Genomic DNA, 20,076 nt, shown 5'->3' with positions numbered 1-20,076 from the left:
GGTGGTTGCCCTGTGGGTTGATGACATCAGGTTCAATTCCTGTTGGTTGATTTAGATATACAGTTAGAAGTACATTCCCCTCGGCCTGGGGATAGGCGGTTTCTGAATGAAGAGTTTCAAAAACGTCTTCAAAATAAGGAGAATCTCCTGGAGGTTTAAAATAACAGATATAAATTCCTATCAATTATGCCGAGGGATTGGTCTAATCTGACGTCCCTATGAGCCACTGTCGTCCTAGCTTCCCTCTGTCCTCCCGTTTCTATACGAGCCACCATCGTCCTAGCTTCCCTACTCTAGTTCAAAGACTTGAGACTTGACTTGGACTCTAGTTCAAAGACTTGAGACTTGACTCAGACTCTAGAGATCAAAGACTTGAGTCTTGACTCAGACTCTAGAGATCAAAGACTTGAGACTTGACTCAGACTCTAGATAAGGACCTTATCTCATCAACCTTTTTGAAACTGAGAGCTACTTCAAGGGTACTGAGTAGTACGAAGAGCTACTTTTTTGATACAAACCTCCTGAATCACAAAGTTGCACAGATCACCTTTTAATAATAATAATAATATACTGTATATGAAGAGACTGTCTGATCAAATGTCAATGTTAATTATTCTTCACAATAATTAGTAACAATGATTGTGTATTTTGTTCAAAATCACACCTGTTATATTTTTGTACAAATTATCACTTCTAAAAAAAATTTGAAAATCAAAACATGTCTTGTTACCTTTGTAACATTTTTTAACAAATCATGAACTCTGTCCCATGTTTACACAAATGATCAGTTATGTAAGATAAAAAAATCAACTCTCACATTTTTTAATGAATCCTATTACATTAGTAGGCTTCTAATCACCAACTTTTGGGAAGTCGGGATCACCGTTGCATTGCACAATAAAGCCTGCATGCCGACCCGTCATAGTAGGAGCCCCGTCTGTTGTCACCGACACCAGCTTTTCTAATGGAACATTTTTCTTCACGAAGAAACTAGTAAAAAGTCTCATCTATAGCCGAGGTGTGCGAGCGTCTTTGGGCGCCCGCGTTCAAACCTCTAGCCTGGGCCTTTTCGATCGTACTGCGTTGCCTCACCTCTACCCCCGCCACCCACGAGTTGTTGCCCTGTGGCCTGTTCCGAGGACTGACGGACCTGACGACGGGGTGCGCTCGCGGCGGGGGTGGCTGGGGCTACCTCTGCTCTAGATCAAAGACTTGAGTCTTGACTCAGACTCTAGAGATCAAAGACTTGACTCAGACTCTAGAGATCAAAGACTTGAGTCTTGACTCAGACTCTAGAGATCAAAGACTTGAGACTTGACTCAGACTCTAGAGATCAAAGACTTGAGACTTGACTCAGACTCTAGAGATCAAATACTTAAGACTTGACTTGGACTAGTTCAAAGACTTGAGACTTGAGTTGGAGTGGTGCGACACCTGAGTTGATTAAGTTTCTTGTTTTGGTGTAAAACTGTTTGGTGGTTTCAAAGCGGATGGATCTGCAGCACAGGGCAAATAAAGGAGTGTGTCGGTCGGATTAAAGGCTGCTCTCTTGAACTCTCCTATGAACAGAAATAAGCAAATTGAGACGTCCCCCAATCTGGTTTTTAATGAGTTTGATGGTCAACAATTTACATTATCTCATAACTAAACTCTGTAAATAAGCGGTCAAAGTTTCCCAAATAGATGTTGATTTTCTGGAAATATTTTTGCCACATTCTTACATTCTCTTGGACAACAAACACATTTATAGAAAAACATAACCTTGTATTTATAATTAATGATAATGATAATTGAAGTTAGATATCAACATGGATATCTTTAGGCCATTTGGTGCTCTAGAGAGTAATTGTGGTAGCAGGACGGTGTATGTGCAATTGAGTCAATATAAACCAGTGTGTGTTCATGGTGATGAAGGAACATGTCAGCAGTCCAACAGTGAGGCTCAGTGATTTGTTTGTAAAGGCGTTGGACAAGAATAGAGCTGTACGGCACAGAGGAAGATCTGTCAGCCTTTGATACACTCACTCATGTACCTTTTGTTGGCTTTGGTCTCTTCATGGAATTTATTGACAATAAGAAATAGAATTGTATCACTTATCCATGAAGGGTAATTTATGTATTTTTTAACCAGGCTCCTATTTTCTCATGTTTTTGTGTCTTAGTGACTGACGGGCACAACAGCAAGACTTGGTTAGACACAATAACATACGGATCAAGCAAAAGGTAAAGAAAAGGTTTTATTTCTCTGTAAGGTTCTTTCCATAATCTTGACTCTTCTAATAATAATCTGACAGTGGAAACAACAAGCACCTTTAGTGGACGTACATTGATTACATCACAGCCCGTTTCCTCCCTCAACACTGGACCAGTTTCACTAATAGTTGTGCCCATTAGTCACTAAGACACAAAACAGGATCCAGGTGGAAAAACACCAAAGACCCTTTAAGATGATTTACAGTAGATATCTTAACTTGGTCAGATATACAAGTTTATGAGTGGTCAGATTAGGAATAATCGCCACATCTGCATTACGATATTTAGAATATCAATCACTTTCTTCACATTGAGAGTCAGTGGTCATGTTATATCCATTTGGGATGTGACAATTCTTCACAAATGAAGGTCAAAATTGACCGCCCATCAGCAAAACGTGCAGGCATTTATCAGATTTTTCATGAAAATAAAAGAGCAAATGATGATTTTACACAAGCAGAAGACTGGGATCCAGCAGAGACCCAGCGTCGATGCTCAGCAGCAGCGCTCCTTGTCCTGTGCAATATCAAACCCATGTGGCAGTGTTTGGAAATGGGAAGACGGTGAGGGTGTCATCGGGGACTGCTGCTGGTTGGTTGGGTACTTGCACTGCCAGCTGCCACAACTCTTGGAGGGCAGAGATGGTGGTCTGCACCCTCCAGTCTTATAAATGGGGGTGGGGGCTTTGGTGACACTCCAAAGGAACTTAAATAACATTCAACACAGGTATTGTTGCCAGAAAACATAATGTGGCTTCCTCTACTACATAACATAAATATAATCTTTATTCAGTTTACACATTTTAGAGGGTTAGTTCCATAAAGTCTCTTGTATGAGAAACACTTTGTTAGCGGAGGCCAGGTCACAAATGTAACATCAGGACCAACAGAGAGGTTAACCCACAAGACAAACAACTTAGCCCTGCTATGCTGGTACCAACAACAAACCACTGCCTGCTCTCGGGTTAGACGCAAGTATTGGTCAGCTAATATACAGTATATCAGGCTGAAATGCTACTATATCATACATGTCGTCATCATCATACATACATACATACATACATACATACATGCCATCCACCTAATATGATGGAGACACTTTTCCCCCAATCCTAAACACCTGGCAAAAATACATTTGCCCCCCTGTCATGAGTGTGACTTTAACAGAAAATGTGATTTTGTGGGTATAAATTTGGTCCCAGGTGGCCTCCATACAAAGATCTTCTCTCTGTCCTGGAACTAGAGCCGTTTCTCGTTGTTCAGTACACTGTATCAATAAGTCACCAGAGTGTTATTCTGAGGGACTCTATGCAGAATGTGTCAGTCCCACTATAGTGGATGTCTATGTAGAGAACAGGGGGCCAGTGGAAGCAGCAGTGAAGACGGGGCCGGTGTAGAGTCCTGGTCCATCAGCAGGAACCTAAACGGGACAAATTAAGAGCAGTGGAATATAAATGGCCATTGAATTAATCCGATATTTCATGATGAGCACATCAAAAACACTTTGTAAATGTACACCAATATTTTAAATAATAAACAACTAAATCTGTGTTTAGTAAAGCCTTTAAGTCATTTTAAACTGCTTAATAATAATAAGAAACATCAAAGTTAATGTGCATCTGTTGCTACTTCAGGTTGAGCAGGTAGTGTGAGAACACACCTTCTGACTGTCCTGATGGAGGTTAAGGACTCAGACAGAATACTTATGGTGTGGTTTGACTGATCACTAGATGATTGAATCATATTAGCTTGAAAACAGCCTAACCCTGGATTAATCCTCCTAACATGCAGCTATGCCGGAGCTAATGTCAGAGAAACACAAGACACTTTGCGTCATGTGGGTTTGTTTGCAGCAGTCAGAAACATCAACAGGAGTTTAAATCAGACACAGTGACTCATTATGTGTGTGAGCTGGCTAACATGTTCATAATGTTCTGCACCAAACACAGTACAGCTGAGGGGAAGGCCATATGTATGCGAGTATGGGGCCAACTGATGATCTGAAGCCCTTAATCACTTTTAAACTCCTACTACAGGACTACACTGTGTCTACACTCCATGTCTCTCTGACAGGGCTGCAGCTACATGTAAAGAGGTGATTCCATCAGCATTCAATTCAACACCATGTCTCAATATAACAGAGGACTCCTGTGCTAACTTTAGTCCGACCCAGACTGATCATCTTGTCGATGCTACAGGCTCACGGAGGATGACACTACCCTCTGAAACAGGAGATAATAAGACAAAGGAGGTGTGAATGTGTGTGAATGCTTGTCTGACTCTATTCAGCCCTCTGATAGCCTGGCAGCATGTCCCAATGTCGTCAGCCCCCCCCCTATAAATTGCCAACTGCTTGTATTATTATCTTCAGTATCACCTCTCCCAGAGCCTGCAGTGCAACTGTAGCTGCCATGGCCTTGGCATGTTTCTTATTGGGACTAGCTGTCTGGGGTTGGTAGTCCACGCCATTCACTGTGACCTGGAGACAACACAACATATGGATAAATGATTCAATATTAGAATTCAACCATCATAGGGTACAATAAATACATACAGCATGTGAATGAGAACACAGGTTAGTGGAGGGGAGGAAACGTCATACATCTATTCAAAACACTCTTTTTAGCTGACTGTTGCTGTTTTAAATCCAGTCCCACACAGTGAGCTGGGCACTATGAAGAGAGACAAGACTGTGCTCATTGATGTCAATCACTGGTCTGAACCTGATCACATGGACTTTAATGGTCAGTTAATAATGGTGGTCAATAAATACACATTTGTAACATTATGAAAATGACCTGCATCTACAGGAAACATATTTGCAAATGAAGCATGGTCTTCTGTTGCTGCTGTGGGATGGAGTGAGTAAGACACATTCAAATGGAATCCTTCAGGCTTACAGAGAAAGGAACAACTGCATTCAGCTCTCTCCCTTTACAACAACATATAGAACAAGTCACCACAAAGACAGAGAGAAGTTATAGCTTTGTTTTGTCCACCACATGGAATGATTTGGTGACGTTGGTCTGTCAGCTGTTCCGTCCACCACTTTGGTTCAAACTGATCTCAACAGCGATTGGTCTGCCCAGACGTGGTGCCCAGAGGAGGACTTCTCTGATTGGACAGAAATGTCTCTACAACTGTTTGATGGATTCATGTTGCAGAGAGGATCAATTCTGGATTTGATGGATTACCATGACATTTGACATTAACATTCATGTTTGGTGATCTCCTGACTTTTCCCATATCAAGTCAGATTTTGAATGTGTCCAATACTTTATAACACATATTACCTTTAAAAGGAGGTTTCTCAAAGATATTCACATGCTAAGCAAACAGGTTACACATGGGAAACCTTATATCTTCTTAGCATTAGCATGTTAGCATTGTCTTACTGATGTCATCATGCTGATTGCATAGCATTTAGTTCAAACCATCACTGTACATCATGGCTGCACATTCACACTCACTAATGTTGTCAGATGAAGTAAATCAAACTTAAAGCTTTGAGAATATCACAGAACTCTCAGCCGTGTAGACCAACCTCTGTGGTCCAACATGTAAGCAGCTCATAGAAAGGACTGACGCACAGAATCAAGAGCACCCACCTTGAAGAGGAAGTTCTTGCGGTGGTCAGGACCACTGTGATGAACCATGACAAAGTCTGGCTGCATTATCCGTCTCTTGTTACACAACTCGATGAGAGCAGACACCGGGTGCTTTCCTGTGCACAGATAAAAGAGCACAATAGCTAGAGATAATCTCAAGGAGTCAAATTGATAAATATAATATTCAGAGATTCACATTAATGTTGATCAAGGCTAACAATCAAAAAGCTCATTCTAATCCAAAGAGACTGTCTGTAACAGCTGGGGCGAGGAATCATTTCAATATAACCAGCAGTTTTAATAAAATGACAGTGTCTTCACCAGCTGTAGCAGATGAGCGCTGTAGCTGCTGAATCTGTGTGGCCATGGCTACGACAGCATGCTCTCTGCAGGCTGCTGTCTGATGGTTTCATCAAACAAGCCACCCTGTGTTATTCTCATGTTTGAATAAAGAAGGAGAGGGCTGTGTCTTTTTTGCTATTATACTAAAGTGACACGTGTTCTCCTATATATATTTACACATTATACAATACATTATACAATGATTTGGGTCAAGCTAGGGGACCCCCCCCCCAAAGAGACATGAGCGCCCACAGGAGCAACAACATTTCAAGTTTGATGGGGTCTTCACATACTGCCCATCAGAGTGATAATAACAATAACTTGTTTTAATGTAGCTTCTTTCATGAGCTTTTCTTTGCCTGCACATCAATATTTTGAGTGTTGGTAGAGTTATTGATGATAATGTAGCCAGACAGAGATATGAGGGCCTAATCCTGGTCTGGTGTGATACTAGTGAGTCACACAGCTGATGTGTTGGTGATATCCAGATAGCACTGCTAAAGTCACCAGGCCCAATAAAAGCTCCACTGCTCTCTACAGCTCGTCTAAGGCGTGGTTGGTATCAGCACTGCTGTGAGAATACTTGGAGGGAGGAGGCTGGTTGATCCGTTTCCTACCAATTTCCACTCTCTTGATAATGTAAGGGAAGATATCGTAAGATATTTAAACGATATTTAAGATATTTCATGACAATGAGAAAGAGACCTCCATGTGTTTTGGAAGATAAATGTGATTCATTCACAGTCAGTAGCAACAGTTGAATGAACCGTAACGCTGAGAAACCTGACTCTCAGCAATCCAGAATATTAGAAATAAATGTTTTTGTTCCACATATTTACTTGTATTATTATTGTTTTTAACCTCTTTTCACCACAGCAATTATATTACACTAAAAAGAGTTTACATCTCTGAACGAACTGAAAGCTGACAACCTTTTACATAGTTGAAGCAGTAACCTCTTTTTTCTGCTGGACTGCAGATGAATTCAGCCTTTAAATGGGTTTCTTACAAGACCTGGTACTGTCAGAGAACAGATAGGAGAAGAAACTCTACGATGAGATTCCACAGATGCCTGCAGGTTGTTGAAAAAGCCTGTGCTTTAATGAGTTTGTTTGTAATACTTTCATGTTATTGTTGAATCTTTCTTTGTTGATGAAAACTGTATCTTTTACCCATCAGATCTTTGGTGACCACTAGTCCTCCCGTCTGCTTCTGTGGCTTCTCTCCTTCAGCTACTAGTCCTGAAACACATCAACACATCATCTCCATCACCATTCCTATCATTACTCTCATCATCAATACAACACCATGTCTGTGAAGAGCAATGTGTATGAGTCCCAACTGTCAGTGACATCAGTGTGGTACTGAGGGTGCTACTGTGAACTTGTACAGTTTTCACAGCGCTTCACTTATTCCACATTTTGTTATGTTACAGCCTTATTCCAAAATGGATTCAATTCATTTTTTCCCTCAAAATTCTACACACAATACCCCATAATGACAAAGTGAAAAAGGGGTTCTTGAAATTTTTGCAAATCTATTAAAAATATTAAATGAAAAAATCACATGTACATAAGTATTCACTTTGCTATGACACTCAAAATTGAGCTCAGGTGCATCCTGTTTCCACTAATCATCCTTGAGATGTTTCTACAACTTGATTGGAGTCCACCTGTGGTAGATTCAGTTGATTGGACATGATTTGGAATGGCACACACCAGTCTATATCAGGTCCCACAGTTGACAGTGCATGTCAGAACACAAACCAAGCCATGAAGTCCAAGGAACTGTCTGTAGACCTCTAAGACAGGATTCTATTGAGGCACAGATCTGGGGAAGGGTACAGAAAGATGTCTGCAGCATTGAAGGTCCCAATGAGCACAGTGGCCTCCATCATCCGTAAATGGAAGAAGTTTGGAACCACCAGGACTCTTCCAAGAGTTGGCCGCCCGGCCAAACTGAGCGATCGGGGGAGAAGGGCCTTAGTCAGGGAGGTGACCAAGAACCCGATGGTCACTCTGACAGAGCTCCAGCTTTGCTCTGTGAAGAGAGGAGAACCTTCCAGAAGGACAACCATCTCTGCAGCACTCCACCAATCAGGCCTGTATGGTAGAGTGGCCAGACGGAAGCCACTCCTTAGTAAAGGGCACATGATAGCCTGCCTGGAGTTTGCCAAAAGGCACCTGAAGGACTCTCAGACCATGAGAAACTAAATTCTCTGGTCTGATGAAACAAAGATTGAACTCTTTGGCCTGAATGCCAAGCGTCATGTCTGGAGGAAACCAGGCACCGCTCATCACCGGGCCAATACAGTGAAGCATGGTGGTGGCAGCATCATGCTGTGGGGATGTTCTTCAGCGGCAGGAACTGGGAGACTAGTCAGGATCAAGGGAAAGATGAATGCATCAATGTACAGAGACAGAGCCCAGACTTGAACCCGATTGAACATCTCTGGAGAGATCTGAAAATGGCTGTGCACCGACGCTCCCCATCCAACCTGATGGAGCTTGAGAGGTCCTGCAAAGAAGAATGGGAGGAACTGCCCAAAAATAGTTGTGCCAAGCTTGTAGCATCATACTCAAAAAGACTTGAGGCTGTAATTGCTGCCAAAGTTGCTTCAACAAAGTATTGAGCAAAGGCTGTGAATACTTATGTACCGGTTATATTTTCGTTCTTTATTTTGATTCGATTTGCAAACATTTTAAACAAACTTTTTCACTTTGTCATTATGGGGTATTGTGTGTAGAATGTTGAGGAAAAAAATGAATTTAATCCATTTTGGAATAAGGCTGTAACATAACAAGCGCTGTCAATACTTTCAGGATGCACTGTATATGCAATATTTACCACCTAATAGGGTTGAAGAGTTTGGCTCATGGTAAACAGACTCTTCTATTGGCTGGTGGGGAAGAGATGTTAAAGCGTTTCAGGTTTTAATGCCAAATCTCTTTGCAATGCCCACCACCAAAATGTAATCTGAAGCAAGATGAAACTGTAGCATTTCAAGTTCAGAGGATGAGGGGCTCTTCAAGAGAATTTCCATCATCCGATCAACACCCACAATGCTTACTTCTGCTCCACCTTTCCCTATTTCCAACAGGCACTGGGCCAGTTCTGGATAAGCTAAGACCGCCAGTATTCCTAGTCTCCATGAGGAGCAACGGGTCTTTCTCATTTCCTCATTTTGTGCCTTCTCGATTCCTTTCCTCGCCTTGCGTCTTAATCTCACACACGCGAGCGTAGGAGGCGATCAAGAGATGCAAGAAGAGAAAAGTCGAAGCAACAGGAATTAAAGAAATAAGACATTGTTGCCTCGGAGCGTCATTTCAAAGAGACTGCAATTAAATATGACGTATGGCACAGCTGTTCATCAAACTGTCATATTTTATGATCTCTGTCAATTGAGCTAAACAGTGTCCATGAAGTGCTACATGTTTGTATAGAAGGTACAATACAGAGCTTATGAGGAGCTGCAAAAACTGAAGGGCAGAAAGTTTGATTGTCTTAAATAAAGTTACATTTGTTTGAGATTAATTCAGTTTTGTGTCACACCTCTTATTTGTTTACCGGTGCCAAAAAGACTTCTACAAAGAATACGCCGCTGTTTCCTTCCTAATATCTCCTCCGGCAAGCCTCCTCCATCCTTGATCTTCGAGATGCATTTAAGGAATAGGTATGTCCTTCAAGATGGAGTACTGATATCGATTTCTGGATCACAAGCCAGAGGATCATGGAGTGAGGAATCAAGGAGGCAGGAAATGAGAAAGACCCCATGTGTCTGTTCCTTCATCTGAGATCGGTTTGACTTCATTGTCCTCTCCTTGTATAGCATACATTGTCGAGGCCCATTATTAAAATCAATTGCCTCATACCTTTGCGGTCAACCTTGAAGTCAATAATGATTGGCTCCACGGTACCCTCACGGTTCCTCCCTAGGCCCTCTCCTGTCTTCCAGCCCATCTTCCTCATCAGGAACTCCCCGACACCCCCTGATACTGGAGCTGCTCTGAGGAACTGGTCCTAACCAAGACATAAACAGACACAGTGAGACAGAGGGGAAGAGGAGGGAAGACAGAAAAAAATTATTATCAGCGAGAGGTGACAAATGGTGAGTAATAATACTGAGAAATAAGGACGACATGCATTGGCAGAGAAACAGGAAGAAAAAGCACACCCTTTTGACTGTTATGTGGCAAGTTGAGTCAAACACAAAATACAGTGTTGGTAACTACCAAACTCCTATGAGACGGAGCACATGACGAGGACCCCAACCCTAATACATAGTGGAACTCCCACCCCTCAATAAAACACATCAGAGCACGCTTACAGGTTCTATACACAGGATTCATAGCATCAATAAAGCAGCAAACTATTATCTATGTAAAGATATAGTGGAGTCATGTCCACCTGAGCAGAGTCACACGCAGGCTTTTTGTGCATCTTTTTGGCGTTTACAGCTGATAACGCCGTCCCGATCCACAGTGTCTTAGTGGAAGTGTAGCGCCCACCCTCCTTTCCCCCCTCAGATAAACACTGCTAGCTGTGTCAGTCCATTGTTGAGAGCCACGTGGAGGCAATAGATATGCTCTGAATTCCATATTGCGCACCTTTAAGCAGATCAGACACAGCCGGGACTGTGCCGACCAGGTTACTGACTTTAACCCCCCCCAAACCAAATGTCACGCTTTAGGGTGACAGCCCCTGTGAATGTCTGAGCGTAGCCTCGATACATTGACCAGGAAGCAGAAAGCAACTGTGGTGCACCGATAGGGTTGTTACTTCACACACTCTCTTAGCTAAGGCTCAAGGGGCTCAAAGGGACCATTCACCAAGACCCAACTGCACAAGACAGGGGATCGAGCCTCCTTTCCTCACACCAGTGTTAGAACCCTAACACGTACCCTTGTAATGGTCATTTTTTACCTAGTATATATTTCTACTTACGTAGTATATATTTCTACTCAGTATATATATTCATGCATAAGTAGTTTTGCTCTAGGAATATTTTCCACAACACCCTTGAAACAGGAAATGGTGGATCCTGCTCTTGGTGCCCGGATGGTCTGCACAACCTGTAAAAACAGTCCAGCCCTCCTCAGCCTGTCCCTCTCAGGAGCCAAGCAGGGAGAGAATGGTCCGGAGTGGGCAACACGCCTAACGTAGGGACCTCTTAAGACACAGTCCCCCAGGGCTGATGGTCTAGGGCTGGGCTGCCATCATCTGAGTAATTTCTGCATAACAAGGTACCGAGCAGGGTTCTCAAATGACTATTTTCACAATCCTCTTGGAACCGTCCTGATATACAAACTAACTAAAATCATTCAAAATAATCATTCAAAATGACCAGTGCCCTACTAGCTTAAAGTTAGAGGAGCTGCACTTGATGACTAGATGCACTTGTCACGGGCAGAGGTACAGCATGTTACCAAGGACAAAATGTGATGGCGAGATCTCATTGCAGCGTTATTGTCAGCTCACTCACTGTAAATGCACACGTCGGCTGCTGACTGGGTAGCTAGCATTAACTAACATAATCGATCCGTTACCATCGCTCTGTCTAAGGTTAGCTAACATAATACTAGAAAGTTTACTTTTTTAACTTGACTTGAGTTCAATTCCCCATTGCCGCTGCTGCTGTTGTGAGGTCAGAGAGCGGCGGTATGTGCTGTGTGCACCTTTTGTTGTCAAAAGAGATTAAATAAGAACAGTGTGCTACACAAAACGTGCAGTCATTTTCATCACCGTTCATTGTAACGTAGCAGTTTATTTTTCTCTTTCAACTCTCGTCCCAAAGTCATCTCAAAATTAATATTTATTTTTCGTCCTGGGGTGTCATGATGTCCTTATGCTCCAGTCCTGCTACCGAGGGGAGAATGGTAACCCAGTGTTGCTTGTGCTTCTTGGCATACAAGTGGAGGCGAGCAAACCACCTTTACAGGCGCAGCATGTACAGCAGCTCCGGTGGCATTACCAGATGGACAGCTGCCATGAACCCCAGAGCCTGCATGACGGTCAACGCAGTGCCGCCTGTTTTGACAGAGTGGCCCGCAGCCTGCATGCATCATACTCCACCTGTTGGTGTGGAAGGGGCTGCTCTTCTCCCAGTTGAACATCAACCCCAACTTGGTTAGGAGATTAATCGGGCCGTGTGAAACATAGCCCATTCTCTAGACTGAGGATGAGGTTGTTGTGACAAAAGAAAACCCTCATGTCAGCCAACCTAACATGAAAATATGTTTTAAGTCGATGCTTTACGTCTAAAAGTGATTTGAACCAGGAAGTACTCAGTGCACGGTGCTAGCTCTGCTTCCAGTTCTCCCTGTATACCAACAGCTGCACCTCCAGTCATCAGTCCGTCAAGCTCCTGAAGTTTACGGATGACACCACCCTCATTGGACTCATCTCTGGTGGGGATGAGTCCGCCTACAGGTGGTCTGAACAACCTAGAGCTCAACGCTCTAAAGACAGTGGAGATGGTTGTGGATTTCCGGAAGAACGCAGCCCCACCTCCCCCTATGACCCTGTGTGACTTCCCCGTCGACGCTGTGGAGTCCTTCCGCTTCCTGGGCTCCACCAAAACCCAGGACCTCATCAGCTCCATCACTAAGAAGGCTCAGCAGAGGATGTACTTCCTGAGGCAGCTGAAGAAATTCAACCTGCCAAAGACAATGATGGTGCACTTCTACACAGCCATCATTGAGTCCATCCTCTGCTCCTCCATCACGGTCTGGTGCGCTGCAGCCACTGCCAAGGAGAAGGGCAGACTGCAGCACATCATTCGCTCTGCTGAGAGGGTGATTGGCTGCAATCTTCCGTCCCTCCAAGACTTGTTCGCTTCAAGGACCCTGAAGCGAGCAAGAAAGATTGTAGCCGACCCCTCTCACCCTGGACACAAACTGTTCGTGCCCCTTCCATCTGGCAGGAGGCTGCGGTCCATCAGGACCAAGACCTCACATCACATGAACAGTTTCTTCCCGTCGGCAGTTGGGTTCATAAATAAAGCCCAGGACCCCCACTGACTCTGACATCCCCAGACAATTTGTTACACACCCTTACAATTAAAAATGTTAATACACTTGACACTTTACTGTTATTTGTTTGTTTTTTTAACATATTTTATTGTAAATTTTAATATTTGTAAATGATGTCTTATATTATTGCACTGTTTATTGTTTGTTTTGCACCATTCAGCTAGTCAAATTCCTTGTATGTGTAACATACTTGGCAATAAACAGTTTCTGATTCTGATTGAAATATTTTGTCAAAATATTCTAGCATCTCCCTGTCATGCAGCAACGGCTTAAAGGCATCCTGCTGTCTGACCAACCGGCTGACTGTGACAGCAGGTGGCCCGCAAGGCCTTTGTCAAGGGGGTACACACCAGGATAAGAAGTCTCTGTGCAACCCTGCACCCTGAGAAGATCCACCAGACCGGCAACCTCTCATCATCATTGGCTGCTAACAGGACGCCTCGACACACTGCCGGATGTCTGGTAGAGTGGGCGAGACGAACGCTCCCTGAGATGGGCTGGCCGAGCCGTAGAAACCATGGCGGAGGCGTCGTTGGAAGTGATCCCACCGCTGCTGCTGTCTGTTCTTAGGCTGCTGAACGCTCTCTGAGTGAGCCTGGGACATGACACTGACGAGGTTCTTAAAGGGGCAACTCCATTCGTGGAGGCATTCAGTGGGCAAATCACTGTTCACTATAGAGAAAATGCTGTCGAGCAGCGGTGCGTGCTGCATTAAATACTGTGGGGTCAACACATTTCTGGGTGGGCACGTCCTGTTTGGCCAGCTACACTTTCTAAAGCTACACAGCTACACAGCTAAAATTTCAGTGGGCGAATGCATGCTGGTAATTGTAGGAGAGTATTCCCAGTAGTGGTGTAACAAACCACTGTCGATCCGTGATCTTCAGGGATCCCCCTCACCGTGCATTAATTACACCGGTCAACGTTAACTATCTCAGTGTGAAATAACGTTTTTACTGAAGATCGTTATCCGCTAATATTCAGTAAAATATGTGATCAGGACATCATTTATGCTTTCCTAGTCGCTGATCTCTGATAATGTTACAGTGTGAACGACAAATCAGTGTTTAAATCAACAAGAGGAGAACGAAGGCTCTGTTCAGTGAAAATGAGTATTGGATGAAGGTAACTCGTCTGCTAAATGACTGTAATGTAATATAACTTAGAACGTTACCATGATGTGTTCACATGTAAGCTGGTAAAATGTAGTGTTGGTGAGAAACCAGTAGTTTGAAGGAGACGTTTTCACATGAATATAAAATAGATATTAGAGATGAATTATGAGCTGTTTAACTTCCTAACACGAGCTCTAAGCACATTATAGTACATCATTAAAACTACTGATGACAAGATTTGTTTTAATAAATAAAAATACAATCTTTCATTTTCTAATCATTTGAATTGTGTTTTTAAGAAGAAAGAAATACTATTAATTATTGTAACAAAGTAAAAGGATGACATTTAACATTTTTGATGGTTTACACTGACTTCAAAATGGTTGAAATTATTTTTGGGACGGTGGCAAAAACAATAAATAGTCTGGAGCCTGGTAGACCAGCTGCTATAGTCAATCAACAAAGGGATCTGTATTCGCTCCCTTTTGTCTGTTGTGCTGATCCGATCCGTGACTCTGATCCGTGATACGATCCGAACCGAGAGTTTTATGATCCGTTGCAACACTAATTCCCATAGAGTCCAGTAGAGGGCGGAGCCTGTGTGAGTTAAAACAACATATTTTCACACTTTTTGATCCCTACTTTGCTGAAATGTGTGAGACAGTGAGATAGCTGACGGTCATTTTGATGACCTCCATTTCACTCTATTGATGAACTACATTTTAGCTAAAGCTAATGTGACATGTGATGCAGAAACCTCAATATGTCAAAAGGTCTGTGTCTGTGTGTTACATACATGTTTATGCTCTTTTGGAACATCTGTCTCAATGACTTTGTATTCTTGTTTGTGTACGTTGTACTTTTGTGTCTTACCTTCTTCAGCCATGCTTGTGGTCCGCCGGTGGAGAGCTCCTCCGAGGTGAGGACCTGGGCTCCGGTCGAACCAGTAAAAAGGCCAGGAACAGTGTTGGATTGGGCCCACGCATCCACCTATCAGAAGAGGACATTTCCATTAGATCAGACAGTCAAAAATCAAATAGTTTAATCAAGTCAGGAAACATTAAGCAAAGGAGTGCTGTACATACAATTAGTAGAATGCACAGCATCCTCTCACTGGGGCACACGGCAGGTCATCAAGATACCAAATCGGGTTCACCATGTGCTCACAGCAGAGCTGTTCCCACATGGGTTACCATGAACCTTTGCTTCAGACATTTAACTCCCCTGTCCAATACTTTGGTTAAAGGTGGTCAAATGTAACTAAGTAGATTTACTCAAGTACTATACTTGCATAAAAAAGTACTTAACTTAGTTGTTTCAGTTTTGTGCCAACTTTTCTCTCTCCACTACATTTCAGAGAGAATATTGTATTTGTTACTCCACTACATGCATTATTATGCTGTACTACAGCATAATAAAGTTGTGCAGTAAGACATTTAGATTCTATATATGATAGGATGGTAGGAAATGTAACTGAATACGTCCACCACTGTTGGTTTATGACCACATTGTTTTCATTGTGAGCATGTTAGTGATGAAGAATACACATTGTGGACAGACGAACTAACCAAATGACGCCTAGCTGCTACTTCAGGCTCTCTGCTGTGTCGACCCCTTGAATGACCAAATACCACTGTGTGCCCTTCCTGCAGGTCTGAATGCGAATGCGCCCCCCCCCTTTGTATCCACTTGTAATTACATTATGTCTGGTCACAGTCTCCCCTTACCTCTGTTTCCTAGTATTTACATACAGTCTGAACACTGCTGTATGAAATGAACACCCTGTATGAAATGCTTCTTCTTCATTTGTTCTGGGTCAACTCACCGGCTCAGCTCTGCTCTGTGTCTGTGAGGTCACCAGTTTGCCGGCATGCTTATTAAACTCACAACACCACAGCAACTTCTGAACTGGACTTCAATGATTTCTTAAACATTAGCTTCGTGACATCTGAGAATTTAGCGAGACGCACTGCTCCGCCTACGGGAAGCTAGACGGAGCCAGTAGCTATTCTATTCATTGTCTCAATATGAAGACATTTTCTGAGTGTGTAATAATCCGTCAAACTTGTGTATTATACCTGCTCCTGTGCCCGGCTGAGCATGCAGATGGCATTAACGTCATAGGGGTTCTCAGCCAACCGCCTCTGAGCTTTGATCCTCTCAGTTACAGCCTGAGAGATATCGACTGGCTGCAGAGACAGAGACGACAGGAGACAGAGGAACAGACATGAGGAGAGACCGCCAATCAAACATTTCAGTCAGTCAGCTATGTGTCAGGACAAACTTTAGAAAACACAGGCACATTTAGCAAGCTCACTGAATACAACAACAGATAGAAGCACTTTGTGAAATATACATTTGTCTTTGATGGGGTACTGAATGAACATGGTTTGGATGCTTACTGAAACACAGATGTTTGCATGAGTCCTGCTGCACTCAAGTACTAGCAAGACTCTTCCTGCTATATAATCACATTCTTTTTTTTTTTTGAATAATTTAGCATTCTTTTTGTAAACAAATGCTCCTGCACATAACCTCCAAATGTTGACTTTATGTTTTTTAACAATCACCAAATGATGAATCCCAGTCCAGTAGCTAACACTTCACCAGAAACAGATCTGGCTTCTGGTAAACTGGAAGTGGACTGTACTTGTATAATTCTTTTCTAGTCTTCCGACCACTCAAAGCTCTTTAACACTACTTGTCATCATTCACCCATTCACACCCTGATGACAGGACTACCATGCAAGGTGCCACCTGCTCGTCAGGACTAACTAACCCTTCACACACATTCACACACCGTAGGCACAGCTACAGGAGCAATCTGGGGTTAAGTGTCTTGCCCAAGGACACATGGACATGGACTAGCGGAGCCGGGGATTGAACCGCCGATCCTCTGATTGAAGGATGACCCTGCTCTCCAGTTGCCCCATATCAGAGTATAAAATCAGTGAAAGGCATATTTGGTCATACTTTTGGGACTAGGAGTAGGAAACGTCTGTCAGCTGATGATTAAGAGACCAAGAGGTGGAGACAGCTGTTTTGTGACGGACCTTTACAGGACGCAAATGAAAAACACAAATCAAGGTCTTTTGCATCCTTGCACTTTTTGTCAGCTTTGCATAAATGATCATTTGTATCTGTCACAACCAACAATGTTCTCATGAACTGTGATGTAATGAATTGTTCTTACGGCGCAGTTTTATTTACTTGGCCTCCACTCAGTGTAAAGTTATAGAATATCGAACAGCATTCATGTGAATAGCTGCATAATGTCTTTCTTTTGAATTTCAGATGGCGGGATTATTTTTCCACCTGTAGGCCATATACATCAACAGGGTGTGGTCTCTAGAGGAGGACCAGGGCAGTAGAAGAGTCCACGTTGTCCATGAGGAGCTCCACAGGGTTTGCAACAGCATTGCTGCATGTGCAACTTTAAATGTGGAGTAGTAGACATTGTAAAAAGATGTGGTTAGATCAGTGCTACAAACAGCTATCAGCATGTCCACCATGCAGCTGAGGAGCGTGGGGAAACAGTGATGTCCTGGACCATGTGACTCACATTTAGTGCTAAAGAGTCGGGAACAGTACACATGCAACATTCCCACTGCATCAGCATTCCCTGTATGTTCCGGATTACAGCGGCACCAGTGGATATCACAATGTACAGTGCTGACAGTACCTCCACTTCTCACCTGCAGTAGTGGGTCAGGAAACACGCTGTCATTGTCTGGCTCTAGTTCTGGCTGTTCAACGACCTCTGGTACCACTGGTGTCGTCATCGTTTCACCTGATGATGAGGTGGCTGTTGCTATGGGAACAGTGGTCAGGGCCTTTCTGGAGGCAGCTGCAGCTTTGTCTGCTGTTTTGTCAACTGGAACCCATTCTCCATAGGCACCCAGAGCCTCGCCCTCCTGGACAGTATAATACATCCCATTAATAACAAAGCAGTATTTTCAAATATATCATTTGTAACATTTGTAACAGTTGCACAGATGCACCTTTGTGAACAGCTGATTCATTGGTTGTAATTTGGAACATAACTGGTTGACCAAAAACACAGTTCTTCATGTGCTTCAGTGAGGAAGTTCTTCTGCAGTTATTTGGTTCCATCAAGTGGCCACTTCTAGTTTTCTGTTCTATTACTTAGACTGTTGCGGCCTGCCAAAGTCTATTCTGTACCGCCACAGTTTAATAATAACCCACAAATATCTTTACACTCCCTCTCCAGGCTCGCAGAGTGAAAGCCTCTCATTTAGCACGCTGTGTGAGTGGGATTCATATTAACTGTAACAATACACTTCTGTTCTAATAAACTGGACAAACGATAAACATGGACTTCCACATAACGTCTTCTCCATGATTACACCTGTCCATGTCTGATCCCTTCAAAGCTTTGTACTTCAATAAAAGTACTAAAGTATTAGCATCAAAATATACTTAAAAGTACCAAAAGCAAAAGTATACTCATTATGCAGAATGGCTCATTCTACGGTAGGCTAATACCTTGGATTAAAATGATTGATGCATTCATGTGTTCATCACTTTAAATGTGCAGAATATGAGATTGGGAGCATTTAAATGACTCAGTGGCTCTGAACAGGGGAAGCCTGAGCCATGAGCCATGAGCCTACAGCTAACGGAGCTAACAGTGTTACCCTGAGGGGGGGGTGCTATGCTTCCATGACAACATGCTGTAACCACCGTATGACAGCCGTGCAGAGCGGCGGCCGTGAGCTAGCCAGTGTGGCACGCTCACGTGCACTAACTTGCACTAAGAGTCACATGGCCGGCCGGCTTTGTGAACAAAGAGAGGAGAAGCTGTGATATCAACACACACAGAGGGAGAGAGACTTCTTTCTCTGCTCAGGTAGACAGTACTCCCTGTTTCTTAACATAGATGATAGTTATTGATGAGATATTAATGCTTTGAATGTAGTATATTGCACCTTTAATGTTGCAGCAGGTAAAGGCGTAGCTACTACCTAATAATCAGGCTATATACTACTTAATTATACATCATAGTTTATTAGTTGATTTATGCCTTGTATTAAGACTCTAAACATGCCCCTGGACCCCATAGAGCGATTCAGACCTTTTTGCGATGTTGGGATCCTGAAGACACGGGGAACTCTTTGGCCATGCCGGCGTCACTACGCACTGCTGGACGGACCGTGGTGTTCTGATGGGAAAGATGGGATAGTGTTCATTATTCTGCTTTTCATCCAATGAGCTGCACAAGTACGAAACTTACATTTAATGAATAATGAATTCATTCATTCACTTAACTGAAAAGCACCAAACAGACTTCTTACACACTTCTCTTGGTAGGTATCCAACGTATGACTGGCCGTCACAATAATGATGTCGTCTTATTTAATCAAAAAGCAACTTCTGCTCATTCAACTCAGAACAGACAACAAGCGAGATCCGGGGATATTCAAGGTGGAAACGGTCCATTGGTATGTAAAATAATGAAATTATAGTTGACAAATAATTGTGATTAAGGATTGAATTATGCTTTGTGGTTCATTTCATACCACACAGCGGTGCTGTGGACCTAAATCCATTTCAATTTCAATGACCTGACCTAATAGTGTACCTCTATAAAGTGCTTCAAGACAGTCAATCCATGGAGGACACTTGATTTTATTGAGCAAATATGCAAATGTGAAATACAAAACCATGTTTCCATCCAAGCATTTTATGGAAATGATCTAATTATAAA

The 20,076-nt window shown here is 42.9% G+C and overlaps 1 protein-coding gene across 3 annotated transcripts in view; it reads right to left on the bottom strand.

Moving 5' to 3' along the window:
* Nucleotides 1-2,217: 2,217 nt before the first annotated feature.
* Nucleotides 2,218-20,076, bottom strand: part of sonb (SON DNA and RNA binding protein b) — a 30,801-nt gene continuing 12,942 nt past the window's right edge. For 2 of the 3 annotated variants that reach the window (XM_076094337.1, XM_076094338.1), the window contains exons 12-20: nucleotides 19,444-19,530; nucleotides 18,044-18,262; nucleotides 16,427-16,537; nucleotides 15,222-15,338; nucleotides 10,075-10,222; nucleotides 7,375-7,443; nucleotides 5,861-5,976; nucleotides 4,630-4,731; nucleotides 2,218-3,672 (exon numbers count right to left, since the gene is read on the bottom strand). In XM_076094337.1, the coding sequence (XP_075950452.1) occupies nucleotides 3,595-3,672; nucleotides 4,630-4,731; nucleotides 5,861-5,976; nucleotides 7,375-7,443; nucleotides 10,075-10,222; nucleotides 15,222-15,338; nucleotides 16,427-16,537; nucleotides 18,044-18,262; nucleotides 19,444-19,530 (1,047 nt within the window). In that variant the 3' untranslated portion in view covers nucleotides 2,218-3,594. Of the gene's footprint in view, nucleotides 3,673-4,629; nucleotides 4,732-5,860; nucleotides 5,977-7,374; nucleotides 7,444-10,074; nucleotides 10,223-14,577; nucleotides 14,946-15,221; nucleotides 15,339-16,426; nucleotides 16,538-18,043; nucleotides 18,263-19,443; nucleotides 19,531-20,076 lie in introns of those variants that run through there. The other variant, XM_076094339.1, reaches the window with a different exon arrangement.

This window comes from Anarhichas minor, unplaced genomic scaffold (assembly GCF_050575085.1).
Source record: "Anarhichas minor isolate MPS153535 unplaced genomic scaffold, ASM5057508v1 ptg000018l, whole genome shotgun sequence".
NCBI lineage: Eukaryota > Metazoa > Chordata > Actinopteri > Perciformes > Anarhichadidae > Anarhichas > Anarhichas minor.
Note: the sequence above shows the minus strand (reverse complement) of the source record. Positions and strands in the feature narration are given on the sequence as shown.